This window comes from Equus przewalskii, chromosome 8 (genome assembly GCF_037783145.1).
Source record: "Equus przewalskii isolate Varuska chromosome 8, EquPr2, whole genome shotgun sequence".
NCBI lineage: Eukaryota > Metazoa > Chordata > Mammalia > Perissodactyla > Equidae > Equus > Equus przewalskii.
The window spans coordinates 23,020,464-23,045,941 of record NC_091838.1 but is presented as its reverse complement, the minus strand read 5'-3'; the positions used below and the strand labels follow the sequence as shown (position 1 = coordinate 23,045,941).

The window sequence follows — 25,478 nt, the reverse complement described above, 5'->3', positions numbered from 1 at the left end:
TGACACAATCAGCCTTGAGTTAAGGATTACTAAGGATAAGAATGTGACGCAACATAAAGCAGGTGCAATAGGAGGGCCATGGAGAAGGATGCTGACCAGCAATCACGATGAGGCGGAAAGGCACTGACGCTTACCTGCTCTTCAGGGATGAGGGAACTTGAAGCAGTTCATACTCTACAAAATTGCCTCCCTGCCTCAACCACAGGTAGGTGGGTGGCAAGTACTTTTCAATAATCCCTGCGCAAAATACACCATCTGAAAATTATTGTCATCAGCAGGTATTGACTGTCAGGTGACGTAGGTTGCATCCAGCACAGTGGAAACTGAGGGGCTGCCAAATTAATGTTCTTATCCAAGATCACTCTCCGAGTTGCAAAACTGAGGCTTAAACCCTTCCCTCCTTCAGCAGGTGAAGACGTTAACCTCATCATGTTTTAAACTTGAGGGCAGAGGCTGGCAGTCATCATTTCCACTGTCAAGCACGGGCACCAGGTGTTTGCTAGGAGCCCAGGGTGGGGATGCGCCTGTGGCTGTGCTACTGGGGCAGGTCTCCCTGCATCACTTCTGCCTTGAGAGCCCTCCCTGGCTTCTGGTTTAAGCTCTGGCACCATCCACCTGCTCTCCTTCTTGACTGCCCCACCCATTCTGTCACCCTGCACTTCTCATCGCCTCAGGCCTCTGATGACTGGGATCAGTTCCATACGTTTTCCTCTCCCTGCCTGTCCCTAAGTGAATTTTTATCTAGAGATTCTTTCCAAGTATCTACAAGCAGAACAGATAAGAGATTTAAAAAAATAAATAAATAGAGAGTGGGAGGGAGAGAGGGAAGGGAGACAGAGACAGAGAGAAGAAACAAGTTTAAAACCCTAAGGTTACAGCACTCAGGAATGAGGCTTGTGCTCTTCTCCATCTTTGCTGCCCCATGCTTCTTACTTGATCTTCCAGGAGTTGGCCTTGTCCATCTTTGCCTTCCCCAGCATGCCCCTACCTCCTCTGTGTGTCCCCTGGGTCCCCCGCCATGTTCCTGCTCATCTTCCCCTTAGCAGAGAGACCCTGCAGACCAAAACTGAGTTCCCAAAGGCTTGACAAGATCCATTCCATCTTGGAAGAAAGCTCTCCCTGTGCAGCCGTCTCTGATTCCTCCCCATGGTCCTCCCAACTCTGCCCTCTGCTGCCTCATCTCCTTCTTGGTTCTCCTTTCTCTTCTGCCTCCTAAATGTAGATGTGTCCATGGATTCTCAAGCTTCTTCTAGAACCTCCTGCTAAGTCTGCCTCTCACACCTTTATGTCTAGACTTGACTTCTCTCCTGAGCTCCACATATTTCTAGCCAAAACCAGTATTTCCACTACTGAGTTCCAATAGCACCTAAAATAAAATATACACAAACACTGAACTCATTGTCCATTCCCCTGAACTTGTCTCATGCTTCCCTAGTTCTCAATATTTGCTAAAGCATCAACACCCTCCTACTGACCAAAATGGAAACTGCCCAGTCATCTTGGACTTCCCCTCCCTCATACCACCCACACTTAAGATGCACTTCGGTCAGTCTTCATAATCTCTCTTGCCTCTGCTCTTCATTCTCCCTTTCTTTCCAGCATCCCAATTCTAGCTCTCCATGGGTGGGCCACTGTGACAGTCTACTAACTCTTCTTTCCATCTGCCCTCATAGGATTTACCCATGGCTTCCAAAACAACTTTCTAAAAAAAGTCTGATCCCATTAGTTTGGTATGATTTAGCTTCTCATCCACTCTTTTACTTTCCAACCTTATTCTATATGCACTGTTAAAGTATTTAAACAAGGAGGCCATTAGACTGAGGTGGCTCCAATACCTTGGGAGCCTACATAAGCAAACCAAAATCTGAGCCAGAATCAATGCACTCAAATCTGAGAAACGGAAACTTAAGAATAATGAATCACAAAGAGCCGGTCAGGCTTTCCCAAATAAGGCAACCACTGATGCTATAACCAGTCAAATAATTTTTTTGCTTTGCTTCAGCATCTTCTCTATAAAAACCTTGCCCCTAGCTCCTGTTGTGCTCCTAATTGTCTTTGGTTTGACGCTGCCTGATTCGAACTGGTGTGGCTCACAAAAACTCTTGAAAATTTTAATGTGCATCAGTTTACCTTTTAACAGTATCCTACAGTCTTGGTTGCTGAAATCATTCAATATTCCTCATACGTGGCCTGCAATTTTGGCCACATTTGTGCCTTTGCAGATGCTGTTCCTTCAGCCTGGAATGCCCTTCTCTCCCAGCTTTCAATGTCCAAATCCTTCCTATCTTTAAAAATCACTACTGTCAAGATTCCTAAACCTCAGTGGCAAATGAGCTCCCTGCTTATTGCCCCACTGCAGCCTTTTTTCTCTCTCTCTCTCTTATGATTCATGACATTCGAGCTTGTGTTCTCTCTCTGATTGGGCATGTCCAGTAGGGGAAGGCCCCTGCTGGATTCATCTCTGACTCTCCCACAGCACTCTATGCTGCTGCTCCACACCCAGGGCAGGCAGGTGCTTGCAACAACCACATGAACAACTGCACGGTCCTCTCAACACTCCCTTCCATCAGACCTCTACTAAGGACCATGAGAAATACATGAGAACACAACAACTTGGTTTCTGCTCTCTAGGAGCTTACAGCTCAGTCAAATTAAGCTCACATATACTAATTAATAAAAAGCAATGGAAGATAAAGAACAGGATTACTGAGAATATATACTATACACACTCTGAGAAGTCAGAAGAGAGGTTCCTTTTTATGAAACTAAACTGGATCATAGTAATAGGTTTATTCTGGTTGGGTGAAAAGAAGGGCACTCCAGGTGAAGGGAATAATAGGATTAGGACAGGAAAAGGCAGGGGGAGAAGGGGCCCTAACATTCACCACGTCCCGACTCATGCTAGGACTGGGCTAAGAGCCTGGTATGCATTATTTCATCTAATCCGTACAACAATCCTGCAAAGCAGATAGTATCACTGCCAATTCTTTAAGTAAGGAGGCTGAGGCCTAAGGGATTAGTAACTGGCCAAGGTTACACAGGATTACCCGGCAGAGCTGGGATTTGAAAAAGGCAGCCAGCTTCCACTGCACCACGCTCTCTTCTAGAGCAAAACATGTAAATCTCAGCAGGTGTTTCCTTCAGGAGGGGGATTCTTGGTATTGATGAATAATTCAAGTTGTAAAGCAATAAGCACAATGTGTAATACTTGCAGGGCTCAGTGTAAGCTAGCTGACTCTGCATGCAAGTCTGTCCATCTAGAAGGAGAAGCAAGAAGGCCCACCGCTAGCTGAGATTGCTCAGGGGAAATGGCCAAGGAGGGCGGCCCAAGAACTGGGGAGGATCTCCTGACTAACAGAAAGCAGGAAGAAGGGACACAGGTGAAAGAGTCTGGATCAATATCACCCACCCCAGGCTACTTCAGTTACAAAGGAAGAGAGAAAATCTAACTGAACATAGTTTGTTGTAACAAGCATCCATCCTCAGAGGTGAGGAATAAGAGGGCAAACAATGGAAGCAAACATACTTGGTCTCATTGGCGCACCGGATCTTGCAGCCTTCCTTGGGAATCACCAAGCCCAGGTGCATTCGGAGCCTGCAGTTGGTGGGCCCCGTGTGCGGCCACACGTGAGTTCCTGGGTGCATGACAGAATATTTGATCTGCGCAGAAAATACAACACACCGTTCATCCATTTATCAAGGTGTGGGGGAATTGCTTCATTAAAGTGACAGTACAAAATTACTGTCAATCTGGATTAGAGGCTTTGTAAGACTCAGAATTTATATTCTTGCCTTATTTCTTTGTGAAGGAACTAAAAATAAGGACTCCCATTTTTCACAAAGCGATAAACACTGAACATTTTCCACCCTCAATTCTGACATCAACCACACGAAATTATGCTTCATTAAAAAGGGAGTTCAAAAAGGGAATAACTGTTTCTTTGTAAACATCAGCATTCCCTTATTCCTAATAACTAAGTGTGCCCATCCCAGCACTGAAACACTCTTGGTACCTGTCCTCTTCTGCATCCTGTTGTCTCAGGGAATTTATCTAGTAAAGAACACGTTATAGGAGCTCCTTTACAGGCATTTTCATTTTTTCTTCCTAGAACAATAAATGATAAACCATGTTAGAAACAAATCACAGTAAAGCTTTAACTCCTCCTGTTTTGACCACATGTGATCTCTATTGTCATCCTCTCTGCAGGAATGAGAAGGCTGAGTAAACACAAGATAAAGTGTCTTGCTCCAACAGACAGTGACTGGCAGAGCAAGGACCAGAATTCTCCACTCAGTGTTGGACTATTTGACTAAGGATGTCTAACGGACAAGGCACATGTTGAATACTCATTTTCACCCCTGTGGCAGGCAGAATAAAGGCCTGCTCCCAAGGACATCTATATCATAAGCCCAGGAACCTATGAATATGTTATGTGACATGGCAAGAGGAAATAAAGCTTGTAGATGACATTGAGATTTCTAATCAGCTGACCTTAAAGTAAGGAGATTATCCCGGATTAACTAGCTGGGCCCAACGTAATCACAGGGTCTTTAAATGTGGAAGAGGGAGGGGAACAGTCAGCGTCAGAGTGATACAGAATGAGACAGACTTGACTGGCCATTGCTGGCTTTGAAGATGGAAAGGGGCTGGGAAAAGCTAAGGAATGTGGACAGATTCTAGAAGCTGGAGCCTCCAGGAGGAATGCAGCCTGACGACACTCTGATTTTAGCCCAGTGAGAACCACTGTAGACTTCTGACCTCCAGAACTGTAAACGTTATAAATCTGTGTCATTTTAAGCCACTAAATTTGCAGTAATTTGTTACAGCAGCCACAGTAAACTAACACACGCACAAAGGAGGGAAAATAGCTTATATTTCTAACCAAAAAATGCATTTGTAAGACTATATTAAAGAGTTACCTAAACGGTCTTTTTAATTGGAATTTAGTGTATTTTTCAATGTACAGATTACTCTTTATATGTTGATAAAGAACAGGATTTAAATGAAGAGACAACGTCTCAGAGAGATGTCGTTTTCTGAGTGACTGAGTCAGGAACACAGATTTTAGGACACAGTCTTAGCATCTTAGACCATGCAAATTTCTTCACCATCTACAAAATCACTGTTTCTTAGGGAAGATGTGCTAAGGACTATACACAGCATCATCTGCTCTCATGAAGGAGTAAAACAACGCATGTTTTAAAAGACAGAAACTTTTTGGGGCCAGCTCCGTGGCCAAATGGTTAAGTTCACATGCTCCGCTTCAGTGGCCCAGGGTTTCGCTGGTTTGGATCCTGGGCGTGGACACGGCACTACTCATCAAGCCATGCTGAGGTGGTGTCCCACATAGCACAACCAGAGGCACTCACAACTAGAATATACAACTATGTACTGGGGGGCTTTGGGTGGGGGAGGAGGTGGAGGAGGAGGAGAAAAAGATTGGCAACAGATGTTAGATCAGGTGCCAACCTTAAAAAAAAAAAAACAAAAGACAGAAACATTTTAATTCCCTATTCCAGATTCCTACAAGGGACTGCTACAACTAAAGCTGAGTTTAATTTTACTTAACTGATGTTAGTTCTGTCCTAAGATAATCATATACTGAGAATAAAATGAGAGTTACAAAGAATGTAATTTAAAGGTATTCTCCTCAGTCAAACGGACCTCAATATTTTAAAAACAACTTTTATATCTACGTTAGCTTTTCCTAAGTAATCTTTTTGCCTCTTGAGTAAAATGTTAGTGGCTGTTTTTAGCTATTAATGGAATATCCTAAATGAGTTGAATTATAAATGTCAATTTGACCAAACAGATTCCTGTATAGGCCATCATAAAGCATTTTTAAGACCTAGCTTACGCAGGATCTGGGGATGGCCTGGCAGGAGCCCCCACTTCCGGGTTCTGTGCTGTGCAGGCAGCAGTTAAGTGAAGCCTGGTGGCCTGAGGAGCAACCAAGCTCCCATGGGCACAGTGGTAAGAGCTGAGCACATGCCCCATGGAGAAGAGGTGTGTCTTACCTAAATGATAGGTAATGAATGGGTAACCGAATGGATTGTGACACTAGGATTGCTACATGAACAAGACTGATTTAGAGAGCACCTCTAGCTATTCAGACACATAAATCCCTTCTAGGCTGCAGATACAGATTGTCTGTAAGGGAAAAAGCTGTGTAGTAGATGCTTGACATTTGTGAATTGCCATTGGTAGTTTTAAGTATTCACGTGATCATGAGGGTTTAAGAATCCAATGAGAGTTCCATGGTGCTCAACATGGACCAGCAACCACTCAACATGCTTAGAGTGACTCATCTGATGCTCACAACACCTGGTGAGGGAGGTGCTATTAGTGTTCTATTTTCTAGAAGAGAAACTGAGGCACAGAGAGGTCACACAGGAAGTGGCAGAGTAGGATTTCCAGCCCAACTAAACACAGAGTCTGCGTTCTTAACCATGATCTAAGACCGCCTCTCCATTAGTGTCATTATTACATAATGGATGATTATTATGTAATAAAAATAAACAAAAATATTGTTGGCAAAAAGCTGATGGAGTCATTTGAAATCATGTGATCTCTCTTCTGATGGATGTATCCTTGAAAATATTACTTCTGTCTCTTACGTGTAAACCATTCTGAAAGCATACTGAGATAAACGACACTGCTTATCTGTCCTTTAACGTAAAACGACTGCTTATCATCCTCTCAATTTATTTTGTGTAGCTGAAGAAGTGCAGCACACGCTGTTCAGTCTTCAAAATGGATTTACTTTTGTTTAACTATGGTTAACCCAGGTTAACTCAAGTTTTCAAGAAGAGACATAAAGAGCCTTAAAGATAAAATTCGATGCTTCTGATTTTAAGGATAGATTGATATATTAATTCATTGAACACACACATATTGGAACACTGTCTATGTGCTTGGCCTGGGGTCAACTCAAGGAATATCAGCTTGAATATGAACCACTTTCTATTCTTGATGAGCTCCAACACTAGTTATTATTGTCTTGTCATTCTGGTGTCTCATCTCCACAACTCTCACCCTTGGTGACATCATTTTGGCATGCAACAGCATTTCCATTTTCCAGGAGCAAATGAGGCTCAGGGAATCTCCTTTCTAAGGTATTGATAAGCACATGGTGGACTTTTCAGTTATGCCTACTCTTCGTAACACGCTGTTTAACAGAAAAGACCAGCAAATCAAAATACTATTTACATATATTTATCCAAATATACACGTGAGTATACACACACATACACACATATATTTACATAAGTGTGCAAACACTCATACACAAATAACTGTTCAAATGTAGTTTAAAAAATAATGAATAGATTTTGATAACGTAGGTTTTCCAAGCAGTTTCCTTTAAGTCAGGGAATCCTGGCTCTGGGAAATATCACCAGAAGTTTTGTGCCCACTTCCCAGCAGGCTACAGAGAACAATCTAGAAGTCAGGAGCTCACCTTGCTGCCACAGGGTAAACTGGCTCCAGTCACCCTTCTCCCTCAGGTTTTCATCTTCAGGCAGGAAGAGACCTTTGGTTTCATCCATCACGGCAAGGCCTTCATCTCGGATTAACTTCCAGTTTCTTTCTAAGGACTAGAGGGAAAATTCTGGTTTTACTGGACTGAAAATATGCCTCGTAGAACACGTTATAATGACTCTCAGATTTCTGTTTGTTTGTCTGATTAATAAAGTAATGAAACTTTTATTTTCATTGAGATTGCTTATTTCAATTTCCTCTGGGACCTCTTGTCAAGGGTGTAAAAAAAAAACACAACCTAGTATTATTTTTCAGAACCAAATACCTCTGCAGCATAAAAATTTCAATAATTTTTAGAAATCTCAGAGAATAATTCCCTCTATAATTTGTGTTAATGGTTTGTTTTTTTTTAAGACCACAACCTAACAAGAATATTGATCTTGTTGATCATATTACACCAGTACACTACAATACACTCCATGTGACAGGCCAGCATCCAAAATGGAATACAAATCCCAGACTTAATAATTTCTCCTTTCAATAGAGGTCCTCGTAAAGGTGCCATTCAACATGGTAAATATTAATTAAATTTCAAAGACACGGGAAAAATGTCCACTGGAGCATCCGATGTATTATAAAACTAAGAAAAACAAAGCAAATAAATGCCCTAATGTTTAGAATTCAGTCAAACAAAAATATTTCCTTGACTTCTCATTTCTGAGGGTGCTTCAGGCCCTGTCAGAAAGTAGGCATATGATCAGGAGAGCGGTGGAGTGGCCGGGCTGGTCCCGGTAGATCAAGTGGACGAGGGAGCGAGTGGAAGCTCTCCCCGCCTGGTAACCCCCACTATCACACTGTGATGTTGATTACAGGCGGGGATGGCACCCAGTGGGAGCAGAGGGGCAAAGCAGACCAGGGCGAGCATCCCAAGTGGGATGGAAACTGAAAGGAACTATTATCAGGAGAAAAGATCAAAAACTGCTCTCCTACTGTATGAAAGAGACTAAGGTGCACTGAAAAACCAGGATTTTGAAATGTTAATAATTTCCAACATTTCTGTGTTAAATGAGCAGTGGATGGAAGAGTTGAGCACATGGGTACACGGATAGGGAGGAACACAATAGCTGATTGCAACAAGACTCAGGGCTCAAGAACACGGAAGTAGAATTAACAAGTTACAAACAGAGAAAGAGTTTGACAGAAAAAATGAGAACGACAATTAACATTCTCTGAAAATGGATGGCGTTGCCTTGTAAAACATGGTTCTCTATTTTACGAATTTGTCAAGTGAAGCCTGGATGACCAATTATTGCATGGAGCAGAGCACGAGACAATGTGTAAAGTGTTTTTACCAACCCACGCTTTATGAATTTGACTCAAGGTGGGAAAAGTGATAAGGAGCCAGGAAGACTCCACAGGCACAGAGACCCTCAGAGACTTGTGTGAAAACGCAGTGCCAACTGCAGCCAGATCCAGGGAACACTTTATATTGTGTGACAACATTAGGTTTATTAAAATATCCTAGGATAAGAGAGAGATTTGAAGATTAGATACTGATTTTAAAATTACTTCTTTTTTCTGCTTATTTCTTTGAATCTATTGGTCCATTTCTTTTTTAAATTTCAGCTTTATTGACATATAACTGACATATAAAATTAAAAGATATTTGAAGTGTATATTGTAGTGATTTGATACATATATACATTATGAAAGGACTCTACTCATCTGGTTAACATATTAATCACCTCACATATTTATCTTTTTTTTTTTTGGTGGGAACATTTAAGTTCTACTCTTTTAGCAAATTTCAATTACATAATACAGAGTTATCAACTATAGTCATCAAATTATCCATTAGACCCTCAGACTTTAATCTTGTAGCTCCAAGTTTGTACCCTTTACCAACCTCTCGCTAATTCCCTCACCGCCCCCTTCCCACCCACCCTAGTTCCTGGCAACCACTTTTCTACTCTGTTTCTGAGTTTGATTTTCACTCTCTTTCTCTTTTTTTAATGTAGACTCACATGTAAGTGATAACACACAGTGTTTGTCTTTCTGTGTCTGGCTCATTTCACTTAGCATAATGCCCTCAAGGTCCATCCATGTTGTCACAAATGGCAGGATTTCCTTTCTCGTGGCTGAATAATATTCCAGTGTGTGTCTGTGTATCTCATATCTTCTTTATCCATTCAGCCATTGATGGACACTTAGGTTGTTTCCATTTCTTAGTTATTGTGAATAATGGTGCAATGAATATGAAAGTACAGATATCTCTTCAATATTTTATTTAGGATCTTGTCATTTTTTTTGGTTATGTACTCAGAAGTGGGATTGCTGGACCATATGGCAGTTCTATTTTTAGTCTTTTGAGGAACCTCCATATTGTTTTCCATTGTGGCTGTACCAATTTACAGATCTTATACTTCTATTTCTGTGAAACCCACCCAGTGATTTACGTCAAAATCTGCAGCTGCTCCTGTCATCACCCTGTTTTATGCTGGTGCTGGTCATCTGTCCACAAACAGCCTCAACATTATTTCATGCCAAGTAGGTAATTTGTAAATGGTAAGTCAAAGATTGAATTTCACTAAACAGATACTTGAAAGCCCTCACACTGGCAGGTCTCCAAAGTGAGAGAATACCATGGTTTTCTCAAGAATGCCAAGAAAAAATGCACCCCAAATATTCACATCTTCTCAAATGCACCTAAATTGCCAACACTCCCCATGGCTATTGTAAGCTGTTTGAGTTGTTGATAAATCTGTTAGATTCTTGTTAAACTGTCACACAGACAAAGGGAGAATTATCTCCCTAACACATGAAATTACTTTTCAAATGAGGTTCCTAGCACCTTATATGGCAGGCTCTTCTCCTCTTCCCTCCTGGTGTTTTACAAGCTTCTTTCATTTCTTTTGAAAGCTGATTTTAGGGGCATCTTTGGAAAGAGCTGATCTTTTGTTACTAAAATAGGACACAAAGCCCTAGGGAAAATGTTAAAGCGATTGTATCACTAAACAAAATTTAAAAAATTTTACTTAAGAGCAGGCTGTCATCTATTTTAAATGTGAAACGCAGTCATTCCCTCCCCCTCTCCTCCCCTCTCGACAGTGGCCTCCAGGGAAGTGTTGTTGAGGTTCTTTTTCATGAGCAGTAATGATTTTTTTAAAACTTTTTTGTGTTCGCTTGTTAAACATGGCACACAGGCGTTGGATGCCGGACTCGTGCTCAAAGGAGCAAACTGGTACAGAAGGTTTTCTCTCCCCAGTCATAACCTGAAATGCTCGTGCTACAGCGCCACAGACCCACTCAATACTAAGCAAGCACTGTGCAGGTCCTTAGTTTATTTTCATTATGAAACATCCACTCATCATTTTCTCTTTTGAGTTCAATACTGTGTCATAGAATTTTACAATTGGAAGGATCTGTACGGTTAATCTAGTGGAAACTTTTTCACTTTAGGGATGACAGAATGACTTTGGAGTGGTTAATGAGCTTAACCTCTCATAGTCTAGTGGTGAGCAGAGCTAGAGCCAGAAACTGCCTCTGCCACGCCGCCATGATTATTCCTAAGGCATCTGTGAGAGGAGTGAGGGTCAGGCTGTGGTGGGCTCTGGGGGTCCTGCCCCCGTCTGGACCACAAGAGTGGTTGTGGGCTCCCATAGTCTCCTGTGCTGTGATCGATGGGGCACCTGCTGGGCATGGGGACTGGCAGAGCACTGGGCGCCCCACTGGGCACCGTGCACACCTATGAGTTCACATTCAGTGACAACTGGGGAAGCTGGGCTAACCAAAAGATCATGCTGGTTAAACCCAGTGACATAATGAAAAACACAAAGATGACAACAATCATGATTGCCTACGTGTTCATGTAAACGTTTTTTCCACCAAAGTAATGAATGCGCTTGGGGTGTTTTTCAACTTTGGAAAGACACTGCAAGGCAGGGTCACTTTTATGGGCATTAGGGAGAAATCTGGGAATGTGATTTTTTTAAGCACAAACCAAGGAACTTCATTATATAAAATTCACATGGCTATGATGTGGATCAAGGTTGCCCCAGAGACCCAGAGAGAGAAGTCCAAGGTATCCTGGCCTACATGCTCATCTATATGACCTGAGGCATATCAAAGTTATACGGCCACACAATAACCAGACCCCACCTGCACTGATACCATTTTAATGACTTTTTACATCATCATTCCTTTGTCTAGTAAAAATAAGTCACGTACCCATGCCTTCTAAATTTATCCCTAACTCTCAACACACTGCAGCTCTTACTGCCCATGGGTCCTGTCCCCATGCCTGCAGCCCTTCACTGCCCCTGGGTCCTGTCCCCATGCCTGCAGCTCTTACTGCCCATGGGTCCTGTCCCCATGCTGCAGCTCTTACTGCCCATGGGTTCTGTCCCCATGCCTACAGCTCTTACTGCCCATGGGTCCTGTCCCCATGCTGGCAGCTCTTCACTGCCCATGGGTTGTGTCCCCATGCCTGCAGCTCTTACTGCCCATGGGTTCTGTCCCCATGCTGGCAGCTCTTACTGCCCATGGGTTCTGTCCCCATGCTGGCAGCTCTTCACTGCCCATGGGTCCTGTCCCCATGCCTGCAGCTCTTTACTGCCCATGGGTCCTGTCCCCATACTATTCTCTGAATAAAAGAGCACTACCACCAGACCTTGAGAGTCCAAGAAATCTTTCTTTCAACTCCTTGGCTCGCCGAGCCCACATCAGTTACAGGGGATTAAAGACCAAACCTAATTACATATGTGTGTGCATGTGTGAGAGAGAAAAGAGAGATGAATTTTCTCTACAGTAATATTACTCAGTTGTCTGAGATGGCAAAGAATTCCATTTATTAGGAAATTCCAATAGGCACTTGAAGGCTCACACAGAACAGGCCATGCCTACATTTTTAAAGGTCTCATCTGAAATATTACTTCCTTGACCCTAAATTCATCCATTTCATAAGACTGAAAAAGAGAAACTTCTGCTTGTCCAGAAAACAGCTTCAAATTCACATTTCTTCTTCTGACTACACAGACTTTAGAAAACAGAGATTTGATTATTATTTTTTTTTATAGATTTTATTTTTCCTTTTTCTCCCAAAACCCCCAGGTACATAGCTGTGTATTTCTAGTTGTGGGTCCTTCTAGTTGTGGCATGTGGCATGCTGCCTCAGCATGGCTTGATGAGCAGTGCCATGTCTGCCCCCAGGATTCGAACCGGTGAAACCCTGGGCTGCCGAAGCAGAGCTCTCGAACTTAACCACTGGGCCACGGGGCCAGCCCAAGATTTGATTATTTTTAGCGTGCCACATGGCTTCAGAAACCCATCAGCAGCACCTGCCTTTTGAGTTAAACCTCGGCTATATTTGGCACTCCAGTCATCTACAAGCAGACTTCCCAGGTTCAAGCTTCATGAATCCCACAGTCCACTCGAGCTCTCTTTAACCCAAATCCTCATCCAGTTCAGGGCACTCTCTTCACTTCCCAGGGGGTCTCATCATCCCACTTGGATGGCGCACTTTTCTCTTCAACCTCAAATACCACTAAGTACTATTGTTAAAGTCTTCTCAATCCGATTACTTGCAGAAAGTCTTTAGAGAGGCAAAGCCAAATTAATTCTTATTTAATGATTTCCTGTACTATTTTCATTCAATTAAAAAATACACATTTCTTTTTACTCCTGACTTTATTTTTTTATATTTATTTATTTTTTAATTTGTTGTTGTTGTTTTTGAGGAAGATTAGCCCTGAGCTAACATCCATGCCCATCTTCCTCCACTTTATATGTGGGACGCCTGCCACAGCATGGCGTGCCAAGTGGTGCCATGTCCACACCCAGGATCCGAACCGACGAACCCTGGGCCACTGAAGCGCAACGTGCGCACTTAACCGCTGCACCACCAGGCCAGCCCAAAAATACATTTTTTAAAGTTAAGTATTACTACAGGTTTTATAATGGAAGCAGCAATCTCTTACTCATCCACCCTGCTCCGGAGTTCAACTCCCAGCTAATTCCTTTAAATAGTTCTTCCGACATTTACCTGCTTACATATAAATAATATGCTAATATTGCTATTTCTTGATTTATTAATTCTAGACATTATCACTCATCCTTCTATTAGGGAAGACAACAAGTTAACAAGTTGACGTCTTCTTTTTGCTCTTCTCCATCTTGCAACACAGTTAATTTCACAAATCTTTCATACCTCTGGGTGAATTCACATTCAGGTTTTAGAATATTATGACAGTGCGGTATTTTCACACTTGAGTTGTATTGTAATGATTACACTTCATTTCATATGCAGCATTTTTCTATTCTGCCGCCTTTTCCTTGCCTTAATTTTCTAATGCACTTATCACTGTCTCTTCTCGATAGCACTGACAGAGTGCTATAAAATCTCTTGATACTATTCCACCTTTGCCAAAAACATCATATGAGCTATTTCTTTCTTTCTCTCTTTCACTGAAGATGACCCTCCAGTAGCCATCTGCCTTGCCTTCACCTGGACCAGCCGTCTGGGCTTGTGGGACACCCGTCACCAGGGAACTTCCCTTGGCCTCTGCTGGGTTTCGGGCTCCTTGATTATTGGCTTCTGGTTGTTCCTGAGAAAGGACACACCACAGGTAAAATTGAAGTTTTGAAAATATCTGAAGCTATTCTTACACTTGATTGAAGGCTTGGCTATCTACAGAATTTTAGGTAGTAAATAATTTCTCCTTAGAATGTTGAAAGCATTGCTCCATTGCATTATAACTTTAAGTGTTATATATATATATAACTTTAAGTGTTTCCAACAACAACAACAAATCTGATGGCTTTTGGATTCCTTTTCTTTTCTTTGTTCCCTCTAGAAGGTTTATAAAAGTCAGTATAGTGTAGTGGTTAGGGGTATAAAATCTGGAGCCAGACTGCTTGGTTTGGAAATCTGACTGTGCCACTTAGTTGTGTTATAGGAAGCAAGTTACTTAACCACTCTGTGCCTCAAGTTCCTCATTTATAAAGAGGATAAAATACTGCCACTTCCCTCAAGAGTCTCTAAGAAAATTAAATGTGCTAAAAAGACCTGTGATACATATAAATACAGCTATGATGATAATGATGAAGATTTTAAGATCTTCTCTTTATTTCTGGTTTCCTGAAATTTTATGGAAATGTGCCTTAGTGTACATGCTGGATACTTAGTGGTCTCTTCAGTGTGGAAACTCACATTTTTCAATTCTGGGCTATCTAGCATTATTTCTTTAATAATTTCCTCTCCATTTTGCCCCTATTCTTTCTGGAACTTCTTTTGTTTGTATGTTGGACATGTTAAATTGAGCCTCCAATTTTCCTAACTTTTCTATTTTCCATCCTTGTCTTCTGTTTTTCCCTCTGGGAGATTTCCTTGACTTAGCTTCCAATACTGTTACTAAATTCTTTTTTGCAAGTCACACTGTTTTCATCTCTGAGAGCCTGTTTGAGCCTTTGATTGTTCCTCTGTGTAGTATCCTATTCTTTTTTCAGGGATGCACTACCTTCTCTTACTGCCCTGAGGATCTTAGAGATATTACTTCAAGTTGGCATTTGCTCCCTGCATTTTCCATTTCCCCTGAGCTACAGCACTCTTTTGGTTTGTTGTGTTCTGTGTCTTCTTTCATGTTGAAGCGTCTCTCCAGGGTTTGGTGATCCTTGACTGTTAGTCCAATAAAACTGAGATAGAGATGGGAAGTTCCATGTGAAAGGGCGAGGCCTATGATGGACGGGCCTCACTGGTGGGTGCAGTGTCAAGTCAGTTTTTTCACTGGGCACCATAAAGCATCAGTATGGACGGGCCTATTCTTGGAGGCCGTGAGGCTCCTTGAGTTGCTGTGATAACAGGTGCCTGAAATTCCTTCTCTTTGGAAGCCCCTCTGCAGTCACGTGCTTCGGTTTCAGATTTCATCGCTCTGCGGTCAGATATTTGTCTTTTCCATTTTCAAAAAAACATGCTGACGTTGTTCATCTGTTATTGTCTCCGTCCACCTTCCTGTTTCTTTTTTTGGTAGGTTTATACCATTTTTGTCTTTTCATTGTCACTTAAGTGAGGTTTCACATGGGAGGTGTTAAATGTATGTGTTCAATTTTACTTGATCCTTCCTCACTCATATTTTCTATACATCTCTAACAGTTGATTATTTTTAACTATTTACCTTCTTTTCTCTTAGACTAGAATGACCATGTAATGTGTAATCCAACCTTCTAGGGAAGTTTAGAAACAAAATCCTATTAGCCCGCAAAGCTCTTTATTAGCCCCTCAAATGTGTCTTCAAAAGATCACCAAACTCAAGGTAATGTCTCATGTGATGGAGTTAGATGGCAGAGAGAGAAGAAAGAAAAAATTCTCAGCATCACACATTTTAAATCAAACTCTGCTAATCCATACATTGATTTATTGTTAACAATGTCTTTTTACCTCTTGGCCTATACTCTTGCCTTGCATCACTTGGTTGGTATACCCCCGATTCCATGACGTGCTCAGATGATGATGCAATTGATTATGATGCTTGAAGCTTGAGATAAAATCACTTTAGTTTTGTCCTAATGAAACAAAATTCATCTAACTGAGCTTTAAATATTTTCCTCTATGTAGGAAAACAGGACCATCCAGAGGAATATGTTTACTGAGGCAGTTAGTAAACCTTGCAGATCGCTAAGTAAGGGGAGTTTCTTCACGATGGTTATTAGCTTGCCAGGGCTGCCATCACACAATACCACAGACCAGGTGACTTAACAACAGAAGTTTATTGTCTCACAGTTCCAGAGGTTGGAAGTCTGAGATCAAGGTGTTGGCAGGTTTGGTTTCTTTTGAGCCTTCTCTCCTTGGCTTGCAAGATGGCCACCTTCTCTTTATGCTCTCACATGGTCCTTCCTCTGTCTGTGCACAAACCCTTCTGTGTGTCCCAATTTCCTTTTCTCATAAGGACACCAGTCATATTGGATTAGGGCCCATCCTAATGGCCTCACTTAACTTTACCCCTTTAAAAGTCTATCTCCAAATACAGTCACATTCTGAGTTACTGGTGGGAAGGGGTTAGGGCTTCAACGTAGGAATTTTGGGGAGACACAATCAACCAGTAACACTAATGCAGATTCAAGTTAGAACTAGCTTCAGCTAACAAAGCAAATAGCAGATGGAAGGACATTAGGAATAAATTCATATCAACAGGGGAATCAATAAATTTATAGGAGCAAAATAAAACAGCCATGGAAAAAGGCAAGAAGAGCTACGCTTGTAACATGTGGAAAAAACATAATAGAAGGACTCCTAGAGCTCAGATGAACACAAACAAGATGAGGTAAGGAACTGTGTTTGATTAGCTATTAAAAAAAACGGCACTGAGAAAACACAGGCTTCGGCAGTTAAGGATTCCCAGAGATGTGTATGTACCTTGAAAGGTTCTGAGTCTAAATTCAGACAAGGCATGTGGTCAAAGACTATTCTAGGTAAAGTTTATGCACTGAATTGGAGTTAGAATGAATTGATAACAATGGTGCATTAGGACAATGTATACTAAATTTTATTTAATTGGCTATGAATATGCTTGTTATAGTTAATTATTTTAGGAATTACGTAGCCGATTTTTTTTTAAGGAAGACTGGCCCTGAGTTAACATCTGTGCCCATCTTCCTCTAATTTATAAGTGGGACACGTGCCACAGCATGGCTTGACAAGTGGTATGTAGGTCCACACCTGAGATCCAAACTGGTGAATCCCAGGCCACTGAAGTGGAACGAACGTACGAACTTAACTGCTGCGCCACCAGGCCGGCCCCACATATCTAATTTTTTCAGAGATAAAATCAGCTTAAATCTTAGCCAAAGCATGCCTATACTTTACACCATGATGCTAAGACATGGGTAGCAGTATACTCTGCCCAAGAAAGAATCCCCGAGGGGTCGGATCCCCCTGAATGCTGAGCTGGAGTTATGAAATCAAAGCAAACACCACAGTGAGTGTAATGCTTTCACAGCAAACTCTCTTTGCAATAATTTTAATAAAATCTCTGAGGAAATTAGTAGCATTAAAGGAGCAATCTCTTGCTGGTCCTAATGCAATTTAATCAGATCTCCTGTTTTCCAAGTTTGAATACAAAGAAAGGAAAACAGGAGGCTGGCCCAGTGGCGCAGCGGTTAAGTGCACATGTTCCGCTTTGGTGGCCTGGGATTCGCTGATTTGGATCCAGGTGCGGACGTGGCACCGCTTATCAAGCCATGCTGTGGCAGGTGTGCCACATATAAAGTAGAGGAAGATGGGCACGGATGTTAGCTCAGGGCCAGTCTTCCTCAGCAAAAAGAGGAGGATTGGCAGCAGATGTTAGCTCAAGGCTAATCGTCGTCAAAAAAAAAGGAAAACACTTGACATTTCTTATCGTGGAAACACACAAAGACCAACGAAATGGAAGATCAAAGCGTATTTATTCAGAGCTTGCTGTAGCAAGGGAGTCAGCCACCATCATTTGTATTTTGGCAGAGAAGTGGGCAAGCTTTACAGAGAAAAAAGGGAAGACTTCAGGTGTGCCCTGAGGGAGCTGTTGGCATGGAGAAGCTGTAGGTGGGCTGACTAGAAGTGGGTGTCCTATGTGATCGGTTAGGGGAACATAATGTCTTTCTCTGGTTGGCCCTAAGTATGAAGTGGGGACAAGGAAGCTGTTAGTTATTCATCAAGTCCTGGCCATTTTGGGCTAATTGCTACAAAAGTCATTGGTTAGCTTCCTAGATTGTCACTAGAGACAGCAATCTTCCTGCTATCCTGCAAGTCTGACTGACAGCAGGCTGGCTTCCTGGGCCGATTATTGTATGGGTTGGTTTCCCGGGCAGTTTGCTCAGGTTGTAGGTCAAGGTTCTATCTTTATACGTGCCCTGGCCATTGTCCATCTGTATATTCAGCCTCTCATTATCCTCACTGAAGGAAAAGGATAACATTAGGCACTGAGCACTGGGCAAGAGAAGAGTCTTGGGGAACTGAATTTTGCTATTTCTAGAGAGCAGGAGAAAAAGGATGTCTTCTCCTCAGAGAAAGGAGAAAAGATATTCCAGGTTGTCAGGAGAAACATCCAGCCTGAGGGCTTCAAGGACTCTGAGGGCAAAGGAGACCCACATGCCTCATACCCTGGCTCAGAGGGCCAAGGACACTGGCCGACATCCTTAGTCAGAGGAAGGTAAAAGGGGAGACAAGGTACTATCGTCCCTTCCTGGCTCTGCCTACAGGGAATAGCGCACTGAGCTGAGTCCTGAGGGAGCTCCAGCTGCGAGCAAAAGTCCCAGAATGCCTAATCTCAAGGGGCGGAAAGTCTGATGAGGAGGCTTCTGTGTATATATAATATAAATCACTTGATAAACAAATAACTCATCTGCAATGAATATGTGCATATTTATATTTAAGACATCAATCTGTGCGTATGTAAGACATAGATCATGACCTACAGGATTCAAAATTTTGGAACCGCACACGGAGCAGGAACCTACAGGTACAGTTTGTAATTAGTCTGAAACAGCAAACACTGTACTGGGAGTCCCCAAAGGGAGTCACAGATAAAGCCAAGTTTTAGGCTTTTTCTTTTTACATTGACAAATACTGAAAACTCACCGATTTCACTTTGAGATAGAAAATAATTTTTTCGTTTGAAATAATTCAAAGACTATCAAACATTTTATTCTCTTGCTATGTTGCCATCATTGGCATCATATGCAGTCCTTTAACCTCAGCAGAGTATTGACTCGTACTAAAGGCTCACATTTAAACACACACAGGAACACCCACAATGGTGGGATTTGGTTGTGTTGCATCCTGCTTTGTTTTTGAGCCTTATTAAAACCTTGTAGGAGAGGAGGAACTGAGGTAATTATTTGTCATTTAAAAATAAAGAAACGGAGGCTCAGATGGAGGAAATGATTTGCCCAAGGTGTCAGAGCTGAGGGCAGAATTAGCCTGCTTCTAATTGTAGGGCCCCTTTTAAAAAGCTTGCCTTTAAATCACATAATCCTCAAATTGTCTGAGTTCTCTGAACTCCCATTGTCATTCTGTTGCCATTTTTAGTGAAAGTATCATTGGAATCCAAAAAGTTTAAAGTTTGGTCTAGAAAAATAGGATTAAACTATTATGTTAATCTTAAGGAATTGCTTTCAGCACTTCTTTATACTATGATACTTCTCCATGTAATTGCTAATCCTCTTAATTTGCAGCTTAATTCCACTATAATCTGACATTTTTGCTTCTTTCTCAATCCCTTTCATTTCAAAACTAGTTCAGTGAAAACATTCAAATATTTAATCGCACAGATAGAAATGCTGAACCGCTAATGTATTACTATATAAGTCTTTTGTCCAGGTGACATTATTCATACACAATGGATTTCTTAATTAATAAAAGCCACAGTCTGAAGGAAAATGACAGAGAGAGTATCATTCTAATCAATCATTCTTATGCACTGTGTCACAACATTGGCAAAATATTACTGGGCACTCCTCCAACTGTAATAAAACTACAACACGAAGAAAGGAAGACTTATCTGTGATGCTATTTGTTATATCAGAGCAGCTGCTCTGAAACACTCGGAAAAATGCTGCAATAGTTCCCCCCTTTCCCAGTGATGAATGCAAGTTAGGCAGCAGGAAAAACAAATCCAAAAGGGATATTTTAAACTATAATTCTCAGTTGCTATTGGCTGTTGTGTTTTCAGTGTGACTACAGTAATTTCTGTGCATGCATGTTTACATCTAAATTAGCCATGGAATACTGTGGATGAAAAAGGGAAAAGCAAAATTTTTAGGTATGGTAGCTTTTCTCTGGCTAGAAGAGATCTTTCCTATTTATAACCTAGCAAAGCCTTTAATCCATTTTTGTTTCAATTTCTATGTTAAATACCCCCAAGGCACCCTACGGCTTTGATATTTGTGATTTGGGCAGCAACCTACTCAATTTTAATGAAAACACACCCAACAGAGAAAACTCTACTGGAATATTTTTCTCTAATTGTTTTCATTGAGTTGCATAACCTCTTAACAACCCTGGTACACAGAGTTGCAAAATTGCAAACTCCACAAGGAGGAGGAACAATGAGAATTCAACAAAAGAGAAAAACACAGATGATGCATTTTACTGAACACTGTCCCATGCCTTCAAGAAAATTGCACTCTACATGTCACTGGAACACACAATGAGAATAATTTAAATGAAAATGTGCTATCTATTAATTGTCATATAAGGGCCAGAATCTGCGTAATTATCCTAAAAGGATTTTGGCCAAACACAGCAGCTACCAGATCTAGAAGGTTTCCACCTTAAGATGTTAATGCCTGGGTGATGATCCATAATCCATAATATTCCAATCAGCAATTTGAAAATGGAAGAAAATTTTGTGCAAGTGTCAACTGAATGGGCATGGGCCCTGGTTTCCTCACAAAGCAGGCTCTCTCCGCACAGTCATTATAGGCAAGTGGTCACCTTGAAATTATTATTTTTTTAAGTCATAACCGGATATGATATTAACATTTCTGCAAATAAAGGCAGTTAGCAAAGTAAAGCTAACTTTACAATCACAAAGCACTAAGTTTTAAACACAAGATGTTATGAACTCTGAGAATCCATGCTGCTGGGGACCCTGAGATTAACGCTCAGGCCTTGCTCTTCTCAAATAAAGTAGAACTTAAAACAGGCAGGGCTGAAATCAAAAGGTCCAGGGAAATACAATAAAGACTTGATTGGCAAAAAAGAAGGACACGAGACACAGGAGCAGACATCAGTAGCTTTGTGGGCATAGTGGGGTACAGACGGAGGTATGTACTGTGAGGACAAGAAGACCTCATATCAAATCTCTGCCATGTCACCAGTAAATACTGGACCTTGGGCAAACTTCTTAACTTCTCTAATCCTTACTTTACTCACCTATAAGTGGGCACAATGATACCTATCTTACAGAGCTGTTGTAAAGATTAGAAGTATTATATACAAAAGTGCTCAGCACACTGATGAAGCTGGTGGCCAGACAGCCATTAATGATTAGGTAGCTAGTCACTAAAGTTGTTTTTCCAGGCAGTTATTAATTGCAGCCTTTAGTTATTTGCCTGCTCAAAGTTAGCTGTGATGCCTATTCTTAACAGTCATGTAGAGGGGCTGGCCCTGTGGCCGAGTGGTTAAGTTGGCGTGCTCCGCTGCAGGTGGCCCAGTGTTTCGTTGGTTCGAATCCTGGGCACGGACATGGCACTGCTCAAAAAACCATGCTGAGGCAGCGTCCCACCTGCCACAACTAGAAGGACCCACAATGAAGAATATACAACTGTGTACCGGGGGGCTTTGGGGAGAAAAAGGAAAAAAATAAAATCTAAAAAAAAAAAAAAAAAAAAGTCATGTAGATAAGCAATATATTACCAGACTCCACTGGGTTCCTTACAGATAACATCTCTGATGCTTGGGTCACCATGGTAATGGGAGCTCCAGTTGTTTTTCAGGAACTGAGAGTCAACTGCTTGTCCAGTTCCAATCAGTTGAAACCACCGACCCATCAACTAGGCTTGCGTGAGTGTCCAATAGGTGACCCTTTGATATCAGGGGGGCCAAAAACTCTACCCTCAGATCATGCTAACACTACCATTTTGTGAACATGAGTCCTATGAAGAGCCATGAAGCTTCACTACATTTGCGCAGGTCATCGATTATCCCACTTTTCCTTACCTCCAATCATGTATCCCCACCCTTTAGACCACCCTGACTCTTTATGCCATAAATATCCCTAATCCCCATTTTCAGGGAGATTTGCTCTCCTGCCTGCTTGCTTGGCTGCTTTGGGAATAAACCCTTTCTCTGCTGCAAAACTCACTGTCTAGGTGACTGACACATCATGTGGCGGGTCAAACGGGCCTGGTTTGGTAGCACTGATTGCAAATAGGAGCCATTTAATACATGATAGCTGTTATATTATTATTTCAGTAATGTATAATAATTCAAAATGGGATTTCTAAGTTATTTTTTTTAGAAACTAGAAAATATTTTCCTATGAAAAAAGATAAATTAAATTTATAAATTATGATAATAACAGTAACTAGTATTTACTGAGCCTTTCCTACTTATTAAATCTTCTACACAACTATGGAACAAATACTATCTACCTACATAGGCAATTTGCAGATAAAGAAATCAAAACACAAAGAAGTGTTGCTCGATGTCGCATCGCTGGTGAGGAATAGACCAAAAAGTCAAAACCAGGCAATGCGGCTACGGAGCTAATGCTCTAAACTGCTTCACTGCCTTGCCCCACTGGTGAGCAAATTAGATCTTCTTCGTCAATCCCCAGAAATTTGCTTATTTTTAACATACTTAAAGGACAATATACTGTCACAGTTTCCCATTTTTAACAGATTTATTGAAATGTCACTCACACACCATAAAATTTACTCAATTGCCTTTACAATTCAGTGGTTTTTAATGTATTCACAGAGTTGTGCAACCATCAACACTACCTAGTTTTACATCATTTTTATCATGCCAAAAAGTAACACCCTACGCATTAGCAGTCACTTCCCCCAACCTCACCTCCTTAGTCCTTGGCAATCACCAATCTACTTTCTCTCTCTATGGGTTTGCCTAATGTGGACAGTTTGTATAAATGGAATCATGTAATTCACGGTCTTTTGCGACTGGTTTCTTTCACTTGGCATAATGTTTTCAAGGTTTTACCATGTCGTACCATGTATCAGTACTTCTTTGTTCTTCCATTTGGTAGATATACCACATTTTGTTCATTCATTCATTCATCATGTAGATGGCCATTTGGGTTGTTTCCTCTTTTTGTTATTATGAAAAATGCTACTATGAATATTCACATACACAGTTTTGTACGAACATATGCTTTCATTTCTCCTGGGTATATACCTAGGAGTAGAATTGCTGGGCCATATAATTACTCCATGTTTAACTTTTTAAGGAATTGCCAAACTATTTTCCAAAATGGCTGCACCATTTCACATTTTCACCAGCAATGTCTGGGGGTTCCAATCTCTCCACACACTTGCCAATACTTATTAGTGTTCATCTTTTTTGTTATAGTCATTCTAATGAGTGTTAAGTGGTATCACATTATGGTTTTGATTTGCATTTCCCTAGTGATGAATGATTTTGAGCATCTTCTCATATGCTTCCTGGCCATTCACATATCTTCTTTGAATAAACATCTATTCAAATCCTTTCCCCATTTTTTAACTGAGTTATTTGTCTCTGTATTACTGAGTTATCAGAATTCTTTTTATATTCTGGATATAAGTCCCTTGTCAGATATATGACTTATAAATATTACCTCTCATTCTGTGGATTTTATTTTTACTTTATTGATTGTGTCCTCTGAAGAACAAAAGTGTAAGTTTTGATGAAATCCAATTTATCTATTTTGTCTTTTGTCACTTGTGCTTTTGGTGTCATATCTGAAGAAAACATTGTCTAACTCAATGTTATGATGACTTACTCCCATATTTTTCTTCTAAGAGTTTTAGAGCTTTCTCTCTTACAGTTAGGCCTACTTCCATTTTGAGTTCGTTTTTGTTTACAATACGAGGTAACTTCATTCTTTTGCATATAAATATCCTGTTGTTCCAGCCTCAATTCTTTCCTCATTGCATTGTTTTGGCACCTTTGTTAAAAATCAACTAATCATAAATGTAAGGGTTTATTTCTGGACTCTCAATTTTATCCCACTGACCATACAGACATATCCTTATGGCAGCGTCACACTGCCTTGATAACTGTTGATTTGCAGTTAAGTCTTGAAATTGGAAAGTGTGAGTTCTCCAACTTTGTTCTTTTTCAAAATTGTTTTGGCTAGTCTGGGTCCCTTGTATTTTTTTATGAATTTCAGGATCAGTTTGTCAATTTTTGCGGGAAAAAAAAGCCATGTGGAATTTTGATAGAGACTGTGTTGAAACTTTGTCAATTTGGGGAGTACTGCCATCTTAACAATATTAAGTTTTCTGATTCATAAACATGGGATGTGCTTCCACTTATTTAGATGTTTTTAAATTTCCTCCAATAAGGCTTTATAGTTTTCAATGTACAAGTCTTGTACTACTTTGCAAAATTTATTCCTAAGTATCTGTTATGGGTCAAATTATGTCCCCCACCAAATTCATATATTAAAGTCCTGACATCCAGTACTTCAGAATGTGACCTTGTTTGGAGATAGGGTCTTCACAAAGGTAATCAAGTAACAATGAAGACATTAAAGTGGCCTCTAATCCAATATGACTAGTGTCCTCATAAAAAGGGAAAATCTGGAGATGGACATATACACAGGGAGAATGCCATGGGAAGACGGTGGGCAGAGAGCTGTAAGCTATGGCACTCCAAAGACTGCCAGAAAACCCCCAAAGCTAGGAGACAGGGATGGGACAGATTCTCTGACAGCCCTCAGAAGGAACCAACCCAGCTGAAACCTTGATCTTGGACTTCCGGCCTCTAGAACTCTGAGACAATAACTTTCTAATGTTTAAGCCAATCAGTCTGTGGTACTTTGCTGTGGCAATTCCAGCAAACTAAGACAGCATCTTATTCTTTTTTGATGCTATTGCAAATGAAATTGTTTTCTTAATTTCATTTTGTGGAGAATGCTCCATGTGTACTTGAGAAGATGCTTTTGTTCAGTGGAGTGCTCTATAGATGTTTGTGAGTTCTAGTTGGTTTACAGTGTTGTTCAATTCTTTTACTTCCTTGTTGATAAACTGTCTAGTTGTTGTATCTATTCTAAAAAGATAAGTCTTAAAATCTCCAACTATTACTACTGAATTGTTTATTTCTCCCTTCAAGTTTATCTGTTTTTCCTTCATGTATTTTAGTGTTCTGTTTTTAGGTGCATATATGTTTATAATTGTATGTCTTCCTGATGGATTAACCTTTTTATCATTACAAAATGTCCTTCTTTGTCTCCAGTAGCACCTTTCGTCTTAAAGTCTATTGCATCTGATACTCATCTAGTCATTTCAGTTCTCTTTTGGCTAT

At 40.9% G+C, this 25,478-nt stretch overlaps 1 protein-coding gene across 13 annotated transcripts in view; it reads right to left on the bottom strand.

The window, feature by feature from the left end:
- ASPH (aspartate beta-hydroxylase) overlaps positions 1-25,478 on the bottom strand; it is a 208,968-nt gene that overhangs the window by 10,387 nt on the left and 173,103 nt on the right. For all 13 annotated transcript variants that reach the window (XM_070630515.1, XM_070630517.1, XM_070630519.1 and 10 more), the window contains 3 exons: positions 7,461-7,596; positions 4,014-4,105; positions 3,527-3,660 (listed from right to left, as the gene is read on the bottom strand). In XM_070630515.1, the coding sequence (XP_070486616.1) occupies positions 3,527-3,660; positions 4,014-4,105; positions 7,461-7,596 (362 nt within the window). The remainder of the gene's footprint in view (positions 1-3,526; positions 3,661-4,013; positions 4,106-7,460; positions 7,597-25,478) is intronic.